The sequence below is a fragment of the Mustela putorius genome, unplaced genomic scaffold (genome assembly GCF_011764305.1).
Source record: "Mustela putorius furo isolate JIRA1106 unplaced genomic scaffold, ASM1176430v1.1 tig00003853_pilon_pilon_pilon, whole genome shotgun sequence".
NCBI classification, from domain to species: domain Eukaryota; kingdom Metazoa; phylum Chordata; class Mammalia; order Carnivora; family Mustelidae; genus Mustela; species Mustela putorius.
Window position 1 is genome coordinate 1824192 of NW_025422005.1, and position 25230 is coordinate 1849421.

The window sequence follows — 25230 nt, forward strand, 5'->3', positions numbered from 1 at the left end:
CTGGCCATGGAGGAGCCACTGCCAAGGTGCGAGACAGCCGCCTTCAGCCCATCAGCAGGGACAGGGCGGGCAGCGCAGGCAGGCGGCGTGTGTCTGAGGATGGCACAGGCACACCCGAGGGGACAGAGTGGAAGAGCAGCCCCTGCCCTGTCCTGGTCCCAAACCCCGAGCCCTCAGGGACAGGCGCCATCTGGAGCTCTGATCACAGCTCTGCCCGCCAGGTGGAGATGGCCAGGGCCGCACCCCCAAGTGCTCCCCAAGCAAGCCCTCGGCGTCTCCAAGGCCTAGAAATGTGGCTCCTCTGGTCCTTGTCACCACATCCCGTGCTGCGTCCCGTGAGCCTCCTGCTCTGGCAGTTCAGCTGGCAGCATCTGGCCCTGGGCTGCGGGACCTCTGGAGAACTCTGCTGGCAATCACAGCCCAGACCCGCGGACACTTTTAACCCGGGAGGCAGGGAGCTGCCTTATTCCAAGAGAGACAGACAGACAGACAGACAGAGAAGACGAGAGCAGAACGTGATTCTGTCCGGGAGTGTCAGGCCAGCAGGATGGTGCTGGGGGGTTTCCAAATCTGGGGACTGCCACCGCGAAGCTGCCGTCTGCCCCTGCCCCACATGCCCCGGGACAGGCAGAGAGGCGAGCTGGCGAAGGCTGGTTCCGGCTCCCCCGGCCTGGGCCCTGGGCTGACACGGGGCTTCCACGGAAGGACAGGGCAGGGCTGGACACAGGAAGCGAGAGTGTCTGCCCGCAGGCCAAGAAGCCCCAGCGAGGGCCGGTTGCACCCCCAGCCCGGAGCCTGCACGAGCTTCTGGCCCTGGCCCAGTAGGGGACGTGCCTGGCCCCAGGGTACCCCGTGGGGGGGTCTGGGGGGTGAGGCCAGCCTGCTCAGGAGGACCCACCATCTCTCCCACTCTCCTGCCGGCAGATGTCCGCCATCGAGACCATGACAGACAAGCTGGAGAGCTTCGCGGCCATGAAGGCAGACTCGGGCAGCTCCCTGCAGCCCCTCCCCCACCACCCCTTCAACTTCCGGTCCCCGCCCCCCACGCTCTCAGACCCCATCCTCCGGAAGGGCAAGGAGCGCTACACCTGCAGGTGAGGCAGGCGTGGGGGCTGGCGGGCGGCCCCGGCCAGGCGGTCACAGGGGTCACACTCGGGCTTCCTGGGAGAACCACGACAGCCACAGCACAGCGTGGTGGCAGTCCCCAGTCTGTCCACCAGTGGCAGTCATTTGTGGTCCACGTGTGTGTGTGGGCCCGACATCCCCGTCCCAGCGGGCTGTGTTCCCGTGAGCACCAGGACACGCAGCCTTAGCCTAGCCAGTTAGAACCCGGAGGGCCTGAGGCCGAGGGGGGCTGGTCCCCATTTAACCAAGGCCCCAGAGTCAGGTGAAAGCCTGGTATTGGGGAGAGGCTTGCACGCGTCCATCCCCAGCTGCACGAGCCTGTCCTAGCGGGGGCAAGCCTGCTCAGCCGCCCTCCCGCCACTCAAGGAAGAGGCACAGCCCCAGCAGGCCAGAGTCGGTGGAGCCCAACTGCCCCCCACCCCCGGTATGGGGCCGCGGGCCTAGACCCCAAGTCAGAGGAACCACATCAGGAAAGCATACGGGTGCTGGAGTCTAGCAGTACAACAGCCTCACGACCCCCCTGCCCCTCCACCCCAGGTACTGTGGCAAGATCTTCCCCCGATCAGCAAACCTCACGAGACACCTGAGGACACACACCGGGGAGCAGCCATACAGGTAGGAGCCGGCAGCCCTGCGTCCCGTGAGACAGGGAGGGTGGGTGGGAGCCGGCAGCCTTGTGTCATGCGGCTCCCTGGCCCCCTCCTGATCCCACTGCCATCTGGGCCCTGGGGCCTTCTGAAGATTAGGCAAGAGGTGCCCAAGTGGGCTTCCGGAAGAGTCTTGGCTGCTCCCAGAGTGGGGTTCCCAGGAGCGCCTGCCCACCTGCCGCTGCCGCCTGGGGCACAGCATTCAGAGCAGCACGGGCCAAAGCCAGGGCCCAGGGTGGGCTGTTGGGGAAGCCTCACTCCACCCCTCCCTGCTCAATGCCCCAATCATGGCCAGTGGGCCAGGGCGAGTGCCTACGGGCAGTGGAAAAGGAGATCCGTGCAAATTCGGGTCCCAGCCCAGGGTGGGGTGTCCTGAGAGGCTCACTTGCCAGCCCTGGACAGAAGCTGCGTGTCTGCCCCCTCCTGTCCCCTCCACGCTGGGCTTCTGCCCTCAGAGATACAGCCAGACCAGACCGCAAGTCCGCGTGGGAGCTGTCCGCCTTTCCTGTTCCCAAGCGGGGAGTCGGAGGCTCAGACCATGACTGGAGCAGAGTCAGTGCAGAGTCAGGAGCAGATTCTGCTCCTTGGTCTGAGGGCCTTTGCCAGGCAGAAGGCTGGGGTGACAGGGACCCCACCCAGGGAGGGGCCCAAGAGTTGGCATTTTAAATGAGAGCCCCAGCTGGTGGTGACCAGGGGGCAAATCAGGGAAGGTGCTGGTTTAGATGCCACGACCTCACCCTCAGGGTGTGTCCGGTTCGGTGAGCGGCCATCGCTGGGAAGAAGGAGCTTGCCAAGGCTTTAGGTTGGCAGCAGGAGACTCCTTCGGTCAGGCCATATGGAGTCCCCCACAAGCCCCACACTCAGTGTGCGTCCCTGTCCCTGGGGAGGCCGGCCACGTGGGGAGCCCGCCGGAGCTGCGGTCCCATGCCCCCCCAGATGTAACAGGCGCCCCAACTGCCACAGGGCCGCGTCCTCTACAGATCTGGACGCCCCCCGCGGGCCCCCCGCCCCCACCCCTGAAAGTGGCTTACAACTCCACAAAGGCTCGCAGAGGAACGATGGACTGGGTCTGGCCTCCTGCCTGAAATGAGAACCTCCTTCTGCACAGTGTTGCGCGTGGGAGCCCCCAGAGGGTCGGGCTGTGTTTATAGAAGAATTTAATTACCATTGATTTCTTTCGCTCTCTCCAATCTGTGAGTTTCGGCTTGCGTAACAATAATTGCTTTGAAAGTTTGCGTTGCAAATCCTGACTTTATCTGGCTCGGGGCGGCCCTGAGATGGGGAGTGTGGTGCTTGCGACTTCTGCCATCCGGCTCACTTGGGTCATTGGAAGAATTTAGATTGGAAGAAGAAAGTTCGCCCGTCATCTGCCCATCCGTCCACAGAAACGGGCCATCCCAGGGACAGGCCCCACCAAAGGGGAAAGCCCCCAGCCCCGGGGAGGCCGATTCGCCACCTGCTGCCGGCCTCTGAGCTCGGCTCCAGGCCGGCCCCACCTGTGCCCGCCACCACGTGCACCTGAGGCCCCTCGCGAGCGGGCTGTAGGGTGACAGACCGGACAACCCGGGACACTCTTCCTTTTCCTCCTTGCCTGAGATTGTCTGAAATCGCTTAAAATGTCTTCCAAAGCCCCTATTCCAGGCGAGAAAGACCCATGTGACCGATGGTTTGCTTGCTGGAGAGAAGGTCGACTCTCCTGCCAGGCCCAGTGTCCTCGGCTAACGGCTTCTCCAGCTTAGAGATCCTGGCCTCAGGCTGAGAGACACGGTGTGGCTGAACACTCAGTCCCTAACGCGGGGGCAGGGAGGGCTTGTTACGATGTGAGCTGGACGGACAGAAGACTGGCCTCGGCAATGAGGGGGCGGCTTCCCGCCTCCTTCCTGGAGGCCACGCCCGGGATCCCTCCGGGACGCTCCTTGGCAGGGCTGTGGCCACGCTCTGGACACGTGCCTTTGTGGGCTGGCATCCGTGCTCCTGCGGGACTTGAGGTTCTGACTTTGGGGACACACGACTCTCCCTCTGCAGCTCGTTTCCTCCCCGTGAGCGAGGCCCCATTCCCCTTCCTCTGGTGGCCCAAACCTGTCCCCCTGCTTTTCTAGCTCTGTTTTTCAGGGCTGGATTTCAAAAATGTCTTTTCTTCCCTTGCCCCGCACTCCCTGGGACAGCTGGTGTGGCCCGGCTGGGTCCCGGGGAGGACGCTGCGCCCTCCCCCGCCCAGTGCTGGCCACCCCCCCTTCGCTGGGTTTCCTAGGGGTGCGGGGGGTGCCTCGATCACTACAAGGTCCTCTCAAGGCCCTCAGCTGCCAGCGCGGCCGGCCACTCCCCGTCGCAGAGACCGCAGTGCCGTGCCGTTTCTCGCAGCGAGGCCATGAATTTCCCTGGCCGCCTGTCAGCGTATTTACGACGCAAATCCCAGCTGCTCTGAGAACTCGGCTCCCGGAAGCCCGGGCTCACTGCTCCCCTAAGTCTCAAATGGGCTTCTTGGTCTGGACCATTGATTTAGATCAGAACCGGGAGAGGGCCACACTCCCGTCTCTGTGGGAGCAAATTGAACGTGCGGCTCCCCCTGCCCCCTCCAGCCCCACGGAGATTGGAAAGAGAACCCTGTTTCTGGTCACAGGAAACAACCCTGTGCAACCCCGTCTTCTACTCGGGCCTCCGACCGTTCGGGGACCGTGCAGCACTGTTAGGGGGACCCTATCAAAACCCTGCTGGCTTCCCGAAGAAACATGGCAGGGGCTGCTGTGCGCCGGTGGGCCTGAGCCCACGTGTGGACGGGCCCTGGGGAGGCCCATTCCCTGGACAAGGGGCGAGCACCCAGACCGGCTTGGCCTTGCACTTGGTCCTTCCTGAGCGATCGCCGTGAGGGGCAGGACGGTCATCTGGGAGCCTGACACCACGGGGGGCAAGGATCCGTCCATGACGGAGCGAGACGGTGCGTCCTGGGACCCGACAGCCCTTCTTTCTGGCCCCTCGTGTGGGGGAGCACCGGCTGCCAGGTCAGCCCGACAGCGCTGACCCCACCGCATGGAGGCTTCCTGGACGGCGGTGCTCGCTGGGTCTGAGAACGTCAGGAGACGTGGGAAGAGAGGCTGTGACCAAAGCCCCAGGCTCCAGGGGCTGGAAGCAGCTTAACCAGGCCCACTCGGAGCGGGGCCGAGCACAGGTGTGCAGGGGCTGAGCACACAGAAGGCAGAGGGTCGCTCGGGAGGAGGACGGGGGCGCCGGCCCAGGCCACTTCTGACAAGATCCCAGACGCTCCTGGGAGGAAGCCGGAGTCAGCGAGGCTGCAGCCAAGGAGCTCCGGAAACCGAATGAGAGCGTGGGAGACCCGGGGCCCCTCCAGCAGGGGCCTCTCTGTTCTCTGTGGGCCCATCGTCAGCCCCCCGGGGGGAATGAGGCCAGACGTCCCCCTCCCCTCGACAGTTTCACAAAGCTGCCTCTGGGGGATGAGAAAGCTCAGCTCCCGGCCCAGCGCTTACAGCCCTGGAGGCCCCGCGCCTGTGGAGACCTACCTCTTCCTGCCTCGGTGGCCCCGGGGTGCACGGTGACTGTCCAGACTGCCCTCGCAGGGGTCACAGGGCAGCGCCAGGAAGGCCCGCCTCACACAGGCCTGCTGGCCCGGCCGGACTCTGCCCTCCAGCACGGCTGGGGACCCAGGGCGTGAGGCCTGGGTTCTGCACTGCAGTGATCGGGCCAGGGCCTCGGGTGGAGACTCCCCTCCACCAGGTCAGGACCGGTCCCTGGCACCTTCCAAGCCGCACCCCGACGCGTGCGCCGTGCGGGGACCTGCTCTAGCCTCCTGTCCGGTTGCAGGAGCGTGTTTGGGCCCCTGACGGCCGGTGAAGGCGCGGGCGAGGGCTGAAGCCCAGATACGCGCACAACACGCGCGCGCATGCGCACATCAGCACACCTGTGTGCCCCTGGCACAGCGGAGGCCACCGCAGGAGCCCCGGGAGCCGCTCCGGGAGGCCGCGGGGCCTCGGCTCCGAGTTCCGCCACCAGGAGGCGCTGAATCCCGGCGAGGCCCCGCGGGCCCCGGGCTGCGCAGACCCGGGCTGGGGCTCCCCGCCCCCCGCCGCAGACCCGCGCTCTCCGGCTCTGGCTTCTTGGTGCGGCTGGGTCCCCGCACGGAGGCCGGCCTCCCTGTCCCGCGGGGCTGCCGTGAGGGCCGCACCCCCGCGAGGCCCACCCCCAGCGGCGCGGCTGGCGTCGCAGCTGTTCCGTGGACACGACCCAAGCCGCTGGCGGAACAAGCGTCTTCAAATTCCCCGAGCGCGCGGGCTGGCGGTCACCTTCCAGACGGAGCGCAGGAACGACGGGCTCCAGGCGCGCGGGCTGTGGTCATCCGTCGTCCTTGGAACAGCCGCGGCCTGATGGGTGGCCAGGCGGGAGCCCCGCACCACCTTCCAGGGAGTTCCGGCGCTGAAGCCGGCCTGGGCAGCCCCCGGGCCCCCCCATGAGTTGGCCAGCTGCGGCTGGAGGACCCGCTGAAAGGTCCCAGGCAGCTGCCCCCAAGCAGGGTCAAGGAGGAACATGACCGGGAGCAGGTCCCCTCCTTGGGGGCGGTGGGCGCGGGGATGCTCCCGAGGGTCTTTCCATGGTGCATGGCCGCCCCCTTGAGGCCGCTGGGGGCATGTGTCTTCGGACAGGGCCTCGGAGGGGGACCCAGACGCAGAGGTGGGAGACTGCAGGCCCGGGAGGGTCCCCTGCAGCACCACGGGCCTCCTTCACGTCAGTGGGCGGAGGGCGCTTCTTCCTGCCGCTGCGGGGCTTGGTGGGCTCAGCCTGCCGCCCTGGGACAGCAGCGCCCTGGAAAACAGGGTGGGGGGCACCGGGGTCTCTGCCAGGCTGCGAGTGGGGGCTCAGCCCTCAGGGCAGGGTCCGGGCTGCTCTGAGACGCGTGTGTTCTCTAGGTGTAAGTACTGTGACCGCTCCTTCAGCATCTCCTCCAACCTCCAGCGGCACGTGCGCAACATTCACAACAAGGAGAAGCCCTTCCGGTGCCACCTGTGCAACCGCTGCTTCGGGCAGCAGACCAACCTCGACCGGCACCTCAAGAAGCACGAGCACGAGCACGCCCCAGGTGCGGCCGGCAGCCAGACGCTGCGATGGGGGTGGGGGGGAGACCAGGAGCTAGTCGGGAAGAGACACAGGAGAGGGGACCAGAGACGGGGAGGGGGAAGACGGGCGGGGATGGGGAGACAGGAGACTGTAGGGGAAGCCAGGGGAGGCAAGGGGGAAGGAAGGGGGGAGGGGGAAGGGGGGGTGAGGGGGAAGGGGGGAGACGGGGGGGGGGGAGACCCAGGGGAGGGGAGGGGGAAGAGGGAAACGGGGAATGCCTCTGCTCTGATGCTCCCCTCCCCCCCCCACAGTGAGCCAGCACTCCGGGGTCCTCACGAACCACCTAGGGACCAGTGCCTCCTCCCCCACCTCCGAGTCCGACAACCACGCACTTTTAGATGAGAAAGAAGACTCCTATTTCTCTGAAATCAGAAACTTTATTGCCAACAGTGAGATGAACCAAGCATCAACACGAACCGACAAACGGTAAGAAATCGATTCCAGACCCTGAGAAGGCCTAGATCCAGAGCCCACCTGTGTGGCCACACCCAGAGGGGCACCTCTGCCAGCACCGGCCCCCAGGGTGCCCCCAGACGGGACCGGGGCCACGGCAGGGGGGAGACTGATGGGCATCCATTCTGTCCCCTGCTCTGCCACCTGCAAGTGGCCCGGGGGACGACCCCCCCCCCTTGGAGTCTGGGTCTTGACGGGCGAGCAGAGTAAACGTCCTGACCGGTGACAGGTGTGCTGCGCTCGGGGCCGCACCCGTGTGTTGGCCTGGTTTGGCGCGGGCGTCAGCGGTGTGGGCGGCAACGTGTGGACCGGGTGAGGGCTCCCGCTGTGAACCCTGCTGCGGTCTGAGAGTCCAGACAATGTTCATTTAACCCGAGGCACTGAAGGTGTCCCAACAGGAGTGTCACACACACAGGTGCACACGAGACCGCACAGGCATGCACACGTGTACACACATGCACGTGTGCGAGAAGCCACAGGCACGCACACATGTGCGCACACGCACCTGCACTCACACACGTGTGTGCACAAAACCACACGTGTGCACACAGGTGTACACTGGTGCATGCGTGTGTGCAAATCCACACGTGTGCACACGCACGCACACGTATACACATGAAACCGCGCCTGCGTATACAGTGTGTGCATGAGCACTCACAATGCACACACACGCACGTACACACACGCACACTGACACACACACGGAGACATGAAAATGGCAGAATTCACATTCAGGACGTAGAAGGTATCCTGCACAACCCTGGATCCCAGGGCTCAGCCAGGGAGGGGCATTTCCTCTGGGGTCCCGTGGGGGAGGGTGCCTCAGACCCCTCAGGAAGACATTCTCTTGGGCGAGCACGGGTGCCAGGCCGGCCGGCAGAAAACCAGAGGCTCTCCAAACAGCAAGAAGCCTTGGGGAGCAATCGCCTAATTCTGCAGCAGAAACTGAGCCCAGAGAAGGTGGTGGGCCCGGCTCCAGCCATCAAGCCAGGCCCAGAACCTAACAGCCAGAGCCCAGCCCTTATAAGGTCTGTGCACTGCGCCCCGCCCCCCAGCCCTGCCCGGCCAGCTCCATGCCCACCCACCTCCAGCGAGGGAACAGGGGTCTCAGCACTCCCAGCTCCCTCCAGGACAGACCGTGTCTTCAGTACTCCTAGGGGATAGGGCGGGGGCACGGGGAAGGCTTGTTGAATTTATAAATGAACGTAGCTCTTGGACTTTGTCTGAGACCGTCACATCCTATGTCATGCCCCCCCCACCCCGGAAGGTGATCTTACCTGCCGGCCAGGTAGGGCCTGGGGTGGGCTGCAGGCAGGGTGTGGTGGGAGAGGCTGGCTGTGGGCTACTTCCCAGAGCCTGAGCCCCGCTCAGCAGTGGGGATTCCGGTCCGGGTGCCACCTTGCCTGCTCTGCTGTGGACAGAGCACCTCGTCCGTCTGAAGCTGCCGGCATGCATGCGATGGTGTCACGGGAACCTAGATCCCTGCCCCTCAGGGGAGGCATGGAGCCTGCGTTCAGAGAAAGTCACAGATGTGAAGACCCGGGTGCCAGGCCTTATCAGAGCCCTGCAGACGGGCCACGAGACACAACCAGGCTGTTGAACACCATCCTTTGAACTGAGACTCTGCATCCAGGATAGAGGCCAGTGAAGAACCTATAAGCATTTGCAAACGGTGTCCCCCCCGGGGAGCACGATCCTCCTGGAGCACCAGCGAGGCCCTCACGCTCATACCCAGATGGCAGGCCCAGCTCTCAGCTGTGAGGAAGAGGAGGCCTCTCCAGGAAACCCGCTAGGACAGAGGGAAGAGGAGACGGCCCCACCTGACCTTCGCCGTGGAGCATCTCACTGGGGCTTTCCCCACAGTCCCTGGTGGTGGTTCAGACAGGAGACCGGTCCCAGATCCCTCCGGAAGCCCCAGGGCAGAGCTGGCCACAAACCCAGGCCCTCAGATGGCCTGTCCCGCTGAGGCCTTGTCCTGGGTGCTGGGGAGCCTCCAGGAGATGCCCCACGCTGCGGTCAGGAGTGAGAACCATGGTCACAGGTGACACAGATCCATCAGTCTGCGTGAAGCGGTGAGACGTTTGGGGCCAATGCCGACCTTATTCAGTTTCCCTCTCAATCAGTTTCCTTCTGTCGACCATCAAGGACAATTTAGGGACAGGCAGGCTTCCTGGTCCTATAACCCCTTTAATGTCCGGGCTGAATTTTGTCCCCCACCAAATCCTAATCCCTAGTACATCAGAACAGGGCCTTATTTGAAAAAAGGGTCTTTAGGGATGTAGTTGGTTAGGACGAGGTCATCGGGGAGGCCCTCAACCCCACACGGTGTCCTAAGGGGAGAGCAGGACACCGAACACATGCAGGGAAGCACGGAAAGGTGACACAGAGCTGGGGCCATGGGAGAAGCCTGTCCTGAGGGGCGCCGAGGACCACCAGCCTGGGCCAGCGGCTGCGGCCTCCAGAGGAAGCAGGCCCGCCGGCGCCTGGGTCTCGGACTCCAGCCTCCAGATCCCGATTCAGGAAGAGACGGGTTCCTGGGGTTGATGCTCCGGCCCAGTGCGGGGTCCCAGTGGCCCCAGGACATCACGTGCTGTAGGAGGCTGTTTGGAGGACAGCAGTGCAAGTGCTCTCTCTGCCTGAAGCTGCCGCCAGCCTGCCCAGCACCCCCACCCCGGCCCTGCCGCCCCTCCCCCGGCACCCCTGCTTGATGCAGGCCTCCTGCCTATGGGAGATGGGCTGTGGGGGCCATGCTCCCTGCTCCCGGAAGGGCTCGTACGTAGATCCGCACAGTGCCCTTGGGTTCGATTAAACCTGCAGGGGGCTGCCTGGGGAACATAACCCGTGTCCTGGCCCCCAAGTCACCCACCCGTGCTGTTCGTCTCATCTGCGACACTGGGGTGTCCCCATGTCACCATGAGGGCACGGGCCCTGGCCTGCAAGTCACCCAGTGGAAAGCCAGAGAGGGGCAGCTCCCTGGTCCCGGCCTGAGCCACTGGGCTCCAGGGCCCTTGGTGGTGGACAGACATGCTCCAGCGACAGCACAGGGGACCCCTGAGGAGGGAAGCGTCGGGCGGGGCTCTGCCCATCTGGGACGGCAGGTCACCTGTCCATGTCTTGTATTTGCTCTGCAAAAGGCAAGGAGGGAAGACCAGGATGGCTGAGGGCCTGGCCCCCAGGGGCGTCCGTGGGGGGCCCGTCTGCCCAGCCACTAGATCTGGAGGCCAGAGCTCACTCGGAAAGGCTCCCCGCTCTGCCTCGACGCCGAGAGCAGGACTCCTGTCTCCCCTGACAGCCGCGGACAGATGTCTGTGGGCCGTGCGAGGTCAGGAGAACGGGTGCCCAGATGTGGGCTCAGGAGGTGTGCGCCCGCCCTCCCTGCCCCCTCCTGCGTGCTGCACTCCTGCACACCTCAGGTGGCCCTCGGGCGAGCGGCATTTCCTGGAGGAACAAGAAGACTCGCCCTCGCTCAGCCTGGATTCTTGCCTTTTAAAAACAAGGATCCAGAGTGGAAAAGTCTTGGCCAGCTGGGGTGACCCCGAGGGAAATGAGGTGGGGCCTGGCCTACAGGACAGAAGCCACCAGTCTCTGAAGCAGACCCTTCTGGGCAGGCCCCCCCAGCTGACAGCGGCCCAGGGTGCCAGACCTCCCAGCTAGAGAAGGGACCCGTCACTCTGGGTGGCCAGCGTCCCTACATCTTCTTGGCTGGACAGGAGGAGTGAGCAAGGGTCAATCAGCAAACCTCCCCAAAGGACACCCCTTGTGCAGTGCCCAACCCCAGCTCCAGCCCCTAAGATCCCCTCCCTACCTGACTGGCATTGGCTTCCTCCCCAACACACACACCCGGGATCCCTGGTGGCCAGTGTCCCCTCTGGCATCACAGGAGGCCTGCTGCTGAGGCGCCTCCCTGCCACGCCCTCAGGGACACCCTTCTCTCCTCGGCCCGCTTCACGGGGCGGCGGCCAAGGCCATGACCAGGAGCGCAGACTCTCTTCACAGAGGGTGCGGGAGGAGCCGGCTGGAGCGCGGTCGAGGCCTTTCGGGGTCCGAGACCAACTCCCTCCCCTGTCGCTTAGGCCGGAGGCCCAGGACCTGGACGGCGGCTCCCAATGCCCAGGCCTGGCCAGCGGGAAGCCGGAGGACGTGGAGGAGGAGGAGGAGGAAGAGGAGGAGGAGGACGATGACAGTCTGGCGGGGAAGTCCCAGGGTGACCCCGTGTCCCCCACGCCGGAGCCCCAGGGCGCCTACGAGGACGAGGAGGACGAGGAGCCGCCCACCTCCCTGGCCGTGGGCTTCGAGCACACACGAAGGTGGGGACCGGCCCTCCGTGGGGGCGGGGCCTGGGCAGCCTCACGGGCTGGCGCCCCAGCATCCGGAGGGCGGCCTCACCCCCAAGCCACCCAGGACCCCACCATCCCCCGCGCGCGCTCGCCCCCATTCCCAGCCGGCATCTCCACCGCGGGAGGGGGGCCCTCCGTACGCAGGCCCAGGTGAGCCCCGGCCTGAGGAAGGGGGTCAGGGCCCTGCCCACCTCCCGGAGGCTCCCTCACTAGCCGAGGCCTGGAGGCAGAGTGTGGGAGGGAGAGGCGGGCGCTGCGAGGGGGCGGGTCTGGCCGCCCCACTGTCTCTGGTGGCGGGCCCGGGCAGTGACGTCCGGCCCCGAGCCGGGCTGTGCAGAGCAGGGGCTGAGCACAGCTTGGATGCGGCCAGCTGGGGCCCTTACCCGCACGGCCCGACTGCCCCCCCCCCGCCTACATCTGGCACCAAGGGGTGCCCCGCGTTCCAGACCCTCCTGGGGAGAGCCCTGCAGATCCAGGAGGCCTGAGCTCCAGGGAGGCCAATCACCCTTGGCTCCGGGTTCCTGGGAGTCCCGGCCCCTCCAGACCCGTCCTCCGCTCCCTGAGACCTGGGCGCCCCGCCTGCTGCTTGCGACGTGTGTGCACGTACTCACCACCCTCCACGCCCCTCTGTCCGTCCCTCTCTTGCATCCGTGTGGCTTCCGTCCAGGTGTCCATGTGTCTGTGTGTCCATGTCCTTGTGCATGTGGCTCGTGGAGATGCCGGGGCGTGCATGCCGGCACGGAGCCCGCCGTGGGGCGTCAGAGGCCCGACCGGCTGACACCAGGCCCCTCTCCCCGGTCATTGGCGCAGGTGTGCCCAGGAGCGGCCAGGCGGTCTGTTGGCTTTGGAGCCGATGCCGACTTTTGGGAAGGGGCTGGACCTCCGCAGAGCAGCTGAGGAAGCATTTGAAGTTAAAGATGTGCTTAATGCCACACTAGGTTCTGAGGCCCTAAAGCAGACACTGTACAGGCAGGCTAAGAACCAGGTAGGTACCCAGCAGAGCCCCCCGCCCCGGCACCCCCAGGCTGGTGGTGGTGGCTGGTGCCTGGGGCACAGCAGGACCACGGTCCCCGGGCCCATTGCATCAGCTAGAGAGACAACCAAGTGACCGCTACTCCCCTGCAAGCAGGGGTGGGGCAGGGAGAGACAGGCCGGCGAATGTGAGCCGGGTGCTCACGGGCGTGGGTCACTGTGCTCTCGTCCCCCGTGGCAGGCGTCCATGGGCAGCTGTCCAGCCTGGAAGCTGTGCGGACCTCCCTCCCTCTCTGATTCGAGCAGGCCTGGCAGTGGCCCAGGCTTCTCTTAAAGGCAGCTGTCCTCCCGCGGTCACTAATTCCCACCTGGAGCTGTGACAAGGTCAGCGAGAGCACAGGCGGGCCTCGACCCCATTCCTTAGAGCAAGTGGCCACAGGGCCCTGCTTCCGGCTTCCATCCATTTGGAGGGGCAGGGTCTCAGGTCAGCCCACCCCAAGTCTCAGCGAAAACCGTCTGCGTGTCTGTCTTTGTCTTTTACTAATCCTGTCCCGAGTGTAAGCCTGGGTGGGAGGAGGGTTGGCCTTTCCCGCACCCCGCTCTGCTCTGAGTGGAGCCCCAGGTCCCGTGGCCTCGTGCCCTGTGGCTCCACGGAGTAGCCGTGCTCCCTCCTCTGGGCCCAGCTCAGACGGGCCATGCATCCGCTTCCCCGGGTAGCTGTGTGCTGTCCCCACAGCTGTCCAGACGGGCAGCCCCCAGGCCCACCAGACAGGGACGGCCTCTTACAGACGACCAGGATTCCTGGGGCCCTTGCAAAAGTGGGGGAGGGGCAGAGAGGTGAATGCAAGGGAAGCAGCAGGGCAGACCCCGTGCACGGAGGCCAGGACCACAGCACCTCGTCCCTCTGCACGGGAGCCCAGCTGACCTGCGCACAGTCCCCAGCCCCAGCACCTACCACATCTTCCTCTTCTGGGCCCTAGGGGAGACTCTGGCCTTTCCCCTCCCAGTCTGGATCTGGGCAAGACTGAGCCCAGCCTGAGGCAGTGGAGGGCCAGGAAGGGCCAGCCTAGGATCTCAGAACCCCAGCTCACCTGTCTGTCGTGTGTGTGTGTGTGTGTGTGTGTGTGTGTGTGTGTCTTCTCCCCGGCCAGGCGTATGCAATGATGCTGTCCCTTTCCGAGGACGCTCCTCTCCACGCCTCCTCCCAGAGCCCTCTGGATGCTTGGTTGAACATCACAGGAGCCACGCCGGAGTCTGGAGCCTTTAACCCCATCAACCACCTCTGACGGGCCCAGGAGGGCCCGGGGTCAGAGTCCAGGAAGGGCGACCTCAGGGCCCCATCGTCCCCACAGACATCCCAGCTGTGGACGATGGAGAAGGGAGCCTCGGGGAGCAGCGTGGCCTGAGCCAGAGAGAACCCTTCCCCGTCACCTGCGTCGACCAGTCCTCAGTGTCCGTCCCCCTACACACACCGTGGCTCAGCTCTAACTTTTCCAATGAAAACTCAGAACCCAGGAGTCCCTGAGCCGTCCGGGAGGCCCACCGTCCAAGAATTGGTCTTAAGAACAGCGTTCCGGAAGGGTACAGCGCAAGGCCAGCCCGGCAGCGGCCTCGCAGGACCGACCCCGTGGGTGAGGGCAGGGTTTGAACCCCAGACTGAACGAAGACAGCGGCCCCGAGGGCACCCGCGCGGTGTCTCAGGAAGGACCAGACAGACGCGGATGTGCTCTTCAAAGGGAGATCGCCCAGACGATTTTTTTATAATGAGAATTACAGGAGTAACCCTTTTGGTAATCTTATTGACGACAGAGTCTATTTAAGCATGTGGTTTTAAAAATAGACAGTATTTTTAAAAAAAAAAAAAAAAAGATCGAAAGATGACTTGCAAATTGTTTTTTAAAAGTAATTTTGCATTGCTTTGAAATCTCCGCTTCTTTGCAAACCTGAACCTGCCCAGAAACTGTACTGTGTCCGGGCGTGTTCTTTATACTGTAGGTAACGGAGACGTTTTCTATCCCTGACCATATTTGTAAAGCCAACGGGATCCTGGGTGTCCCCGCACAGAACGGTGGGGCCTGGGGCCCCCGCCTGTGAGCAGTTTCAAACTGTCCGGTGGAATTCTTAGACACGGTGTCCTGGGCTGGCCCAAGGCTGTGAGAGAGGCCTGTCGCCCGTGTCCCACGTGTGCGGCATGGGATTCATGCTTGTGGCCCCCGCCAAGACCCCCCAATTTTATGGGGGAGATGTGAGAGCGCTGACTCGGGTCCCCCGAGCAGAGATGGCCCGGGCTCCCGATGCTTCTCCCAGCAGGGTCCGCACATCAGCCACACCCCTGCGGCCCACCACGGCCGCTCTGGGTCTCCAGCCCCCACCCCCCACCCCCGTCAGACGGACAAGGGGAAGGAAGCGGGTGTCCCCCTCCAACCCATGGCCTCCGTGGCGTGTGCACTGCGGCTCCCCTGCCCCAGGCTGCCAGGCTATCTGCCTGTGTGAGACCCCGGCTCAGGGACACGAGGGCCACCTCCACTCCTTGGCGGACCAGACCAGCTCCAGACCGCAGGGCCCAGCCGGACGGCACCTGCTCGGGCCGGGTCTGACTCTCCGTGCGGATGGGCTTTAAATTATTCCCATAGGGGCCAATTTCAAATCACAATTTTTTTTTCCCTGATGGAATTCACCTTAATCTGTATATAACTTGTAATTTTTTCTAATTCATTTCTTTTCTTATTTTATTTCTTCCTTAACAGTATTTTGGCATTAGACATTCTTATTGTGAAGAAATGATGTTAATATAAGTATCTAGTGAGGGACCAAAACCGTGTATAAGGTCGTGTGTCGTGTGATCGAGAACCAGGGAGTGGGGAGGTTTTTCACTGTGCCAAATACCCCCGCGCCCCCAACGGATCCTGCTGCCCGTTTCCAGACAATCACGTGTTTTTGTTGAATTAGAGTTTCAGTTACGTTCACATTTAAGACAAGTGTTCTATTTATTTCTTTTATTGTTTGGAAGGAAAAACAAGGAGTGTCCCAACAGGAGGAGAAAAAGGTCGTCCAAGTTGCCCTTAAAAAAGAATGTAGATGCAGGCGGTAGGGGTGCGGGGCGCGGGGCCGCGGGGGCCAGGCTGGGTCGGCGTGCGAGCCCTGGGCGCTGGCCCCGGGGCGGCCGCCGGGTCGGAGCCGCTGTGTGCCCGGCCCGGCCGCCCCAGGCCCGAGACAGTCGTGTGCTTCCGCGCTGGGGGGGCCTGCGGGGGGGGGGGGTCCCTGAGGCCGCCGCACGGCCGCAGGCCCCCGGGGAAGGGGTCCACCTGCTCCCGGCCCACGGGAGGCGGCGAGACCGCGCCCGCAGGCCGGCGGGGTGCCCTGCGCGAGGAAGGGCGGACGAGCCCCGGGGCCGCGGCTTGGAAAACACACCCGCACCCCCCCCCCACATGCATCACCTCTGCCTGGCTCGCCAGGCGCGGTGTGGGAGTTCCACGACCCCTCCCTCCAGGTGGGACCCCTTTGCAGAGTCAACCTCAGATACCAATGCCCATTTCTGTAAACCCAAATTATATTTCTTCTGCTAAAGAATAAGGCGTGTGCTTTTTTTTGCGATTTGACGGTCTCTGCCTGAAATAGGAACTCTGGTCGGGTGGAGACCCGAGTGTCTGTTCTCCGCGGTCCCAGATCCGAGACGTGGCCGTGGCCACCCCCTCTGGTCTGCTCCGCAGGCTCTGGCCGTCCGTCACAGGTGGCCAGCCGTGGCCGCATCTTCTCTGTCCCTGCTTCCCAGAGCCCCACCTGCTCGTCTCCAGCCCTTAATCCTGTCCTCCCGGAAGCGATGGGAGTCTGCCCCGTTTCTCCTAAACGTTCAGCCCCTCGGGCCCCCCAGCACTCGGCAGACTTGGGGAGGTCTGTCCTTGGACCCCTGACAAAGGGAGCACTTCGTCCCCACCCTGGTGCCTCTCCCTGCCCCCGACGACAGTGAGCCGCCCTCCCTACTCTTCTCTGTCCCCGGGCTTCTGCACCAGCCTGGGCCGTGGGGGCCCGGGTGCTGGGCGGCCAGAATTCTGAGAATTCTGGAGCTCGGCTGCAGCAGGGCGACAGCCTGGCTGACCCCTGTGTGCGTGGGTGGTGGCCAGGGTCAGACCTGTCAACTGGGGGCCCCCCTGGGCCAGGGTCCTTCCATCCGGCGTCAACGGTGTTCCTCCTTTGGACCTTTGACCTCCCCAAATGGAAACTCAAATGGAAGGCTCCCAGCTCTCCCCTCCCCTCCCCCTCAGAGCCCGACCCCCGGCGGACTGACACCATCCCCCCTGCTGCTCTCTTTCCTGGGACGACTGGGTAGGACGCACGGAGCTGCCGACCCTCTGGCCAGCCAGACCCTCCGTGAGTGGGACCCAGAGATCCCCTGTTTTGAACCGAGGGGTGCGTGTTCCTCCAGCTGGCCTGGGACCCTGCATGTGGATCAGTGGACAGGCTGAGCCCACGTGACCTTCCTGTTGAAGCCCAGCACCTCCGTGGCCCAAGACTGACCCCAGAAACTCGCAGGCTCTCGGCCTCCCCTGTCCTAGCTGCTGCTTCACTGAGCGCCCGCCCGGACACATGTCACCGTCGGGAGCCTTGCAGCCTCAAAGCACTGGATTGTGGCCCCCAGGCCCCCTTCCCAGATCCCCTGCCCCTCAGCCCCGTCCCCCTGCCCACGTGACTGAGATCTACTGAGCTGTATTCACTGTGTTGTCCTGGGGGAGGGGCGAGGGCGCCGCACCACCCAGGAGAGCCGGGCACCTTGCGTCCCCCCCCGGCTGGGTTCGCGAGGCCGCGGCCGCTCCCGGTCGGTGGAGGTCAGCCGGGTTTCAGAAGCCATGAACCTTCCCCGCAGCAGCGAGCGATACTGTGACGAGACATTCCTGCGTGACTGCAGGAGCGCCCTCTCCTGCTCGCGGTCCGGGCCGTTCCGTGCTTCCTTCCCGCTGATTCGGACGGAACGCCGCTTTTGGAAAAAACTAAATAAAAACAAAAGGCAGCTTGAGTTTTTCCAAATGTGCAATTCACTTGTGAGCAACGTGATTCCGGAGGTTTCTATCGGTGTGTCTTATATCGTGGACGCTCCCGCCGCGAGGGAGGCTGAGCCCCGTGGCGCCGCGCGTCACGCCAGGCGTCCCCCTGCCGGTGAGAGCCCGCGCCTGTGCGGCCGCGTCGCCCTCTTGCCAATGTTGCAGGACAGACTTGGTTCAGTTTGTTTTCATTGTTTGGGTTTGTTTTGGTTTTGTTTTTGTTTTTGTTTTAGAACTGTATAGTGTTGAAAAAGAAATCAAATGTAAATGTCAGGTTTTCATATAATGTTTAAAAAAAAAACCATTGAGAAGGAGGCCGGTGTATGTCCCACGTCCCCCCCCCCCAATTGTAAATTGCTTCTGTTCTAAGTAAACTGTGCATGACTCGTGTTTAGCGGTCATTATCGTGTCTGTTCGTGAGATTTTTATGAAAAGGAAAATTCAGTAGAGGCACCTGTCAAATATGTGACTAGGGTCTATGCCCTCCAGACAAGGAGCTCGGAGCTGCTCGGGCAACAAGCGCGGCCCGGGAGCGACGTGGGCATCGCCGAAGGGAAGGAGCAGGGCGAGCTGCCCGGGGTAGGACGTCACCCACGTGACTCCGCAGACTGCTTTGATCCCGTGATAAAGACAGACGTGCCTGTGCAGAGAAGCTCTGTAAGACAAAGCCTGGGGCAGCTGATTGGAGGCGAGCGCTGTAGGGTGGACTGTACACCAAATGTAACCTTTCCGATGCGACAGTGAGTTTATACATGAGATCGGTATGCAATAAATCTGTGTGCTTTTCTACGCCTCGCCCCCGCTCCGAGCATCACTGAGGGAGAACGGAGGCCCCCCAGGGCCGAGGGAAGGGCCTGGGCTCGGAGCGCGGCCAGCGGCAAGGCTCGGCAGCGTGGGTCGAGGGTCCCCAGGGACAGGCTGTGAGACGTGCCTAGCCATCACCCCAAAACTGCCCCAGGCCAGGGACCCTTGCTGTCCACGTTGTCCAGATTAAACAAGCTCAGCGAAAGCCCACACGAGCCTGGACGGCTCCGCAGTGAGTGTGAGCCCCAGGCGCGCTCCCCTAAGTGCATCCGCCCCGCATGTCGGCCTCCAGGTGTGTCCTCCAGGTGGGGATTTTTTCAGGATGTTGCCTCCAGGTGCACCTGGGCCCAGAGCCGGCCCCCATGAACTCCTGCCCGGGACTTCTTTGTGGTGCAGGACCCCACCTTGCAAGGCCGATCCCGAATGCACCTCTTCGTAAGGGCGGACCCCCCGGCTGGCCAGCCCTCCTCACCGCCCGCCCTCCACTCTGGCTGTCCATGCACTGTCCCCAGCCAGGACCTGAGCCGCCTGCCAGGCCGCAGCCAGACACACAGACCCTGAGCAAATGCACGCTGGCCACGTTTACCCACTCGAGTGTGGGGGACGAGCCTGAGTCCTGGGGACTTACCCCCCAGAGTCTTCCCTGGGTCCCACTCCTTCCACCAGAGCACGGAGGCGAGGTGGCGGACTTGCACCAAGCGGGGTCTTTCTGACAGAACCCCCACCCTCACCAAGACGGAACGAGGCCCCCCCTGGGTGTGTGAGGCAGGAAGAAGATAGACTACGGTGTCCAGCAGAGAAACTGGGTGGCTATGCCTTCCTCCCCAAGCTGTATAGTGCCTGGTCCAGAGTCTCTCCGAAGACCACCTTTTCGACCCCCAGAACATGCAGGGGCCCCTGAGCCTCTGTTTCCTGGTCAGAAATCACCACCTACACTGAATTTAGGAATGTAGGTATGGAAAGTGCCAGGTCTTACCTCTCTGTCCCCAAGACCTGGCCTCAAACACCTCAGCAGGTGGGTTACGCAAGCAGATGGATGGATGGATGGACGGATGGACAGACTGTGGATGGACGGATGGACGGATGGATGGGTGGGTGGATGGATGGATGGATGGACGGATGGATGGGTGGATGGATGGACAGACAGACTGTGGGTGGATGGATGGACAGACGGACTGTGGATGGACGGATGGATGGACAGATGGGTGGATGGATGGACAGACGGACTGTGCGTGGATGGACGGATGGATGGATGGGTGGATGGATGGACAGACGTACTGTGGATGGATGGATGGACGGATGGGTGGATGGATGGATAGACAGACTGTGGGTGGATGGATGGATGGATGGATGGATGGGTGGATGGATAGACAGACAGACTGTGGGTGGATGGACGGATGGATGGATGGCTTGCTATCAGGTCCCTCACTCCAGGCAAGTTTCCACACAGACTCTGGGAACCCCAGTGCCTCTGAGGGGCCTGAACCTGCTCCCATGGGGGTAATGGGGAGGCAGGGCCCAGGGGTCCCTGCAGCAGCAGTTCTGTAGCCACCAAAGGAAAGAAACAATTTCCCCAGTGAGGTGTTGGTTGGGGGAAGCATTTAAATGTCTTCAAGTTGTTTTTCTCCCAGATGTGATTGGCGAAGCTTCGGTGATGTGTCATTGAGATCACGCCCCTGATGGTCAGAGGTGGGACACCCAGGGCTCCCGGCACTGAGGCAGCGTGAGAGGCTCCTCTCTGGGAAATACATTTCTGCTCTCAGAGGACAGATTATGTGAATCACGAATCTGATGAATGGCCTCGCTCCCAGGTCATTCCGAATGAAGGAGTGACGGGGTCCAGCCCCCCCACCCCCCACACATAACCCTCCCTGGAGTCGCCCCCCAACAGAGGCTCCGTTGCTGGAGCTGCACTCCCTCCCACCCTCGTTGGGCCGGGCAGCTTTTCTCCTCCTCAGCCCCAAGGGGAGAGGGGAGTCTGCCACCAGGGCGCTGTCTGATAATACCCCTATTGTCGGGGGGACCCCAGAGCAAGGGGAGAACAGAGACAAACAGAACCCTGCCGACAAGGGAACCCTGTCTTTCTGGAGCCCAACTCCCTGCATAAAGGACTGAGAAAAAGGCTCCGTTTTGGAAATGGGGGGTGGAAATCAACTAGAGAAAAATGTGTCAATGAGGAATCTGTTTTCTGGGAAAAGAGATGCTTTTGAATCCCTCCTCAGATTCATTCTGGGCCAAGTGAGCCTCTCGGTTCTTTGCAGAGGAGCTATTTTGAGAACGGTCGACCTTATTTCCCGTGGCAGCAAACGTCTTCCAAAAATCAAGACGTGTCCTAATTTGGGGTCAAACGGCCAGACCTAAGGTGGCTTTCATGGGGCCAGAGGAGCCAGAGCGGGGGATGAGGGGACTGCCTGTCCCGAGGTAGGTTGGCCAACTCTGCCAAGGGAAGTGCGTGCTTCCCATGTGCGCCCCATGTTCTGCACGGGTCTTTCCCGATTCGAGAAAGGGAAGCGGAGTCTGCTGTAGGGTCCACAACAGAAGAGGTTGGATCTCCAAGGTCCCAGGAAGGGGAAGCCTGGGCACCAGCTGAGACCCCACCGAGGGGACTGGGGCCCACCCAAAACCCCGAGGGGGGGAGCCGTCCCATCCGTCCCTGGTTGGGGGTTCCAGGAAGCCCTTGAGCTGGCGAGAGCAGGCGGCATCTTCTAGAACACAGTGAGCTGAAGACCAGCCGCCGCACAAGGACGTGTGCGTTTGCGCGGCTTCGCCACAACAGTCCCAAACCGGCAAGAACCGGACCGTCCAGCCACTGGGCAGTGGAAGCACCGAGCGTGGACACAAAGGGCGGCCGCGCCCACAGCCCCGCGCAGGTGAAGGCCGCTTCCTCGAGCTCGGGGCAGCAGGGAGTCCGCCACCGGCCCCTGATTTGGGGAGACTCACATGTAGGCGGGGCAGGGGGGAGCATCGTGGTGGAAAAAGGGAAGGTTCCAGGTGAGCCCGGGGTGGGGGGCACCTGGGACCCGGGGCGGTGAGGAGAACAGGCGTCCACGTGACTGGTGCTGGGCTGCGTGGCGTCCTCGGGCCGCTCCGGAGCTGGGGGCAGGAGCAAAACATAGAGAAGCGGCCGGTGATGGATCAAGTCCCACCATCCCGGGCTGTCGCTCGACTTTCCAGTTTGGCTCTCACAGACCGTGGGTCAGAGGTCAGAGTCCTATTCCCGGGTCTGGTCTGCGCGTGGCCCGGGGGTTCAGTCCCGGAAACAGGCGGGCGCGTCCGGCCACATCTGCAGGAAGGAGCACGCCTGGCTACAGGGGGTCAATTAACTTCACTTTTGTGTCCCGCCCACCCTGCCTTCAGGCCTGGGTCCATCAAGAAGCTCCAAGTCCATAGACCAGCCTCATGGTGCTTCTGCTCAGGCTGGCAAGGGCCGGTCCCATGGCATTCCGTGCACCCTGGAGGGGTGCACCCCCCACCGCACCCGGCTGGAGCAGAGGGGCCCCTGGCTCAGCGAAGGCCAGCTCGGGGGTTCGCAGCCTTGCTCAGCCACAGGCATCAGGGTGAGCCCATCCTTCACCCCTTAGGTGCCCAAGCTCCCCTCCCCGGACCACCCAGTGCAGAGCTTACGAGCGCAGACTCCCAGCAGAAAGCCTCCGCACAGAGTTTAAAAATGCCCAGAGCAGCCCTGCAGGCCACTTAGGACAGTGTCCGTGTGCAGGAAGAGAATAAAAACGCACCTGAGGGGGGTACTTGCCAGCCTCAGCGGAGATAGTTGGGGGGGAGGCTGGGGAGGGGTTCCCATCTCATCTACAATGACCCGTAGACACTTTGGGGTCATTTAAGGGCATCAGGTCATGTAGAAAAGAGATAAGGAAAGGGAAACAGCTCTTCTTCCTTTCCAAAAGGTGTGATTTTCTGGCTTTTCCTTGTCCTACTGCCTCAGCGAGGACCAACAGGGAACAGAAGCAGGAAGGGCAGACACCTCTGCCTTGGTCCAGAACCCGGGAGAACGCCGGCCATTTCTCACCACGGGGTGCGATGCCAGCGGCAGGTGCCTGTACCCAGATGACAACGTTTCCTACTGTCCCTGCAGGGCCCAGACCTTTATCAAGTACTGCGTGGGGTCCAATGTCTTATCTTGAATTTATGAGTGTCCATCTTTAGGTGACAATATACCACTTGGTGTAAACGATCTGGCCCTTGCAAAAGTGTAATTCTGTTCGCGCTCCCGTCTCTCCTGCTGCTCTTCCGCACGTGATGTGGACTCCATAACGGGCCGGGGCTCCTCTTGCTTGAAAGAGCCTCAAGAACTTGTTTAAATACAAAGGAGAAGAAAGTCAGGTGTATTCCCATGTTTACAGTCTCCAGTGGGCTTCTGTGACTTGTGAAGACCCGAATTTACTTCTTCTATCATTTCCTCTTGACCCAAAACGCTTCCTTTGACGTGTCTTACACCGCAAACCTGTTGGTGATGAATTCTCCCAACTTTCGTCATAAGATTTCTTGATTTCACTTGCAGTATGATTTTCACCAGAAGTTTCTGGTTCTTCACCAGAACTGGACATCTTGATGGACGGATCTAACCCATGAGAGAGGGCTTTCCGGCTCCGCGGGCTCGCGCGCTTCCCGACGAGCAGTCAGACCCGGAGATGCCGTGCTGGCCTTTCTTTGTATTCACGCCGCTCTGAGGTCATTGAGCTCTTCAATCTGGGGGCTGTAGGTTTTCTCACACTGGGAACATTCTGGGCCATTACCTTGTTAAACAAATGTTCCCCTCACCCGCTTGGGGCCACATCTTATTAGACTGTATGGTATCAGCCTCAAATCAGTAGAGTTCTTACTTTTTCCAGGCTTTGCTCTCTCCGTGCTTCATTTTGGATAACTCCTATCATCCTGCCTTCAAGTTCAAGGGTCTTCTCTTCTCTAGCGTCTAACCTGCTGCTAATTCCAGCTAATACATTTTTTTCATTTTGTATGTCATATATTTTTATGTTTAGAATTTTCATTTGATTCAGTACCATACGCTCTCTTTTGATGATATTCACCATGCATTTCTGTTTTGATTTTGCACACAGCTTCCTTTAACTCCTTGGCTACAGTTTGTCCCGGTTTTAATCGCCTTCCCTGCTCATTCTGTCATCATGTCACTTTGGGTTCTGTGTCTATTGACTGCTTTTTCCCTTCGTTACAGGTAACATGCTCTGGCTTCTTCACATGTCCTGTCATATTTTATCGGGTGCTGGAGGTTATAAATGCTAACCTGTTGTGGTCATAGATTCTTGTTTTTAAGCACATTAAGTTTTGTGCCAATGGGGTTAAGGGGCGGTGGAGATCATCCTGGCCTCTGCAAGTCTTGCTGCGAAGCTCATCGGGCAGGCACAGAGCAACCTTCACCTTATGCTTTGGGGTGAGCTTAGCCCCTCACCTGAGACACTGCCTTTGGTCCCCATCAAATACCCTGGGTGACCGCCAGGTCCCTGCATTCTGGGTGCCTGGCATTTAAGTGTCCCTGGGCCTGCATGGACACTGGGAGCTGTTCACCCTGGTGGCTGCACTTTGCTTCGCTCCCTGAGACCTCACACTGCACATGCACAGAGTAGCATTTCCGAGGGTCTCGGAGCTCCAGCTCTGCACTGCTGCCCACAGGCCCCCATCCCCCCTGCCTTCCTGAACCCCACATCTGCCCTCCCAACTCAGTGAGACCACCATGCTTCACCCCTTGGAAAAAAGTCAGGCAGCCATGGGTCTCTCCTGGTTTGCCTCTTTCGCCCGAGAGCCAATGTCCCCCCTCCCCTTGTCCAACATCTGAAAATAGACACTTCTTGCACTTTCTGTTCCGTTTTCTCCTTGATGATGGTGGGAGCTGCCTCATCACAGCCAAAATGTCTGTGATGTTTTAAATTCTCAACTGAAGTCAAATACACACATTTTGTTTTAGCTCCCGACTTCTTTGGAAACCTGAAGTAATCCCTGATTACGACACTGGGGCCAGGGCTCTGGAGTCAGACAGGCCTGGGCTCTTTCCTCACGAGCAAGGTGACAGTGGGTAAGCCTTTACCTCTCGGTTATGCGGGGATGATGACACACACACCTTGGGGAATTTCGGTAAGAATTCAGTAAGAATCCAATAAAATTATGCACACAGTAGGTGCTTAATAGAAAGTAATGACCATCTGCTCTTTAAGGTGCAAGGAGCGACCGTGTGCCCCCTGGGCTGAACTGCTCAGCAAGGGCCACGCTGGTGGGCCAGAGAAGCAGCCAAGCTCCTCCCCGGCAACCCGGGCCCTGCACCGCCCCCGCACGCATCTGTGGACCCCTCCCGCCCTGGCCTGCACTTGCCCAGCACAGAGGAGCCTCTGTCCTCAGGCCCACTCACAGCCACAGCATCATCCGAGACCAAAGAGACCTTTCCCAGATGCCCGCCGGCTGGATGAGGCACCCGTGGGACCCTGCAGTGAGTGAGAGGTCAGCCCAGTGCCAGGCCCTGAGAAGAAAGGAGGCGGTTGTGCCCCTTCCCTCCACCCAGCACATTCCCTGCGGCCCCCAGGGAAGGAGGGGAGCGGGCAACGGGCCCTGTCCATGCAGCCCTGGAAAGGGAGAGGGACACACCCTGCAGCCTCGTCCTCAGCCCTGGACACCAGGATGTTCCAGCCAGCGGGCGTCCTAGAGGACTGCTGGCCCCAGGGCACGCTCTCTCCAGGCTGCGGTCCAGGAGTGGGCCGGAGAAGCAGCCAG

At 61.9% G+C, this 25230-nt stretch overlaps 1 protein-coding gene across 5 annotated transcripts in view; it reads left to right on the forward strand.

Annotated features, from left to right (window-relative positions):
• PRDM16 (PR/SET domain 16) overlaps window positions 1–18095 on the forward strand; it is a 299031-nt gene extending 280936 nt beyond the window's left edge. For 4 of the 5 annotated variants that reach the window (XM_045063582.1, XM_045063581.1, XM_013064620.2 and 1 more), the window contains 7 exons: window positions 925–1094; window positions 1663–1740; window positions 6689–6858; window positions 7148–7322; window positions 11423–11656; window positions 12497–12671; window positions 13810–18095. In XM_045063582.1, the coding sequence (XP_044919517.1) occupies window positions 925–1094; window positions 1663–1740; window positions 6689–6858; window positions 7148–7322; window positions 11423–11656; window positions 12497–12671; window positions 13810–13944 (1137 nt within the window). In that variant the 3' untranslated portion in view covers window positions 13945–18095. The remainder of the gene's footprint in view (window positions 1–924; window positions 1095–1662; window positions 1741–6688; window positions 6859–7147; window positions 7323–11422; window positions 11657–12496; window positions 12672–13809) is intronic. The other variant, XM_013064624.2, reaches the window with a different exon arrangement.
• The last annotated feature ends 7135 nt before the right edge of the window (window positions 18096–25230 follow it).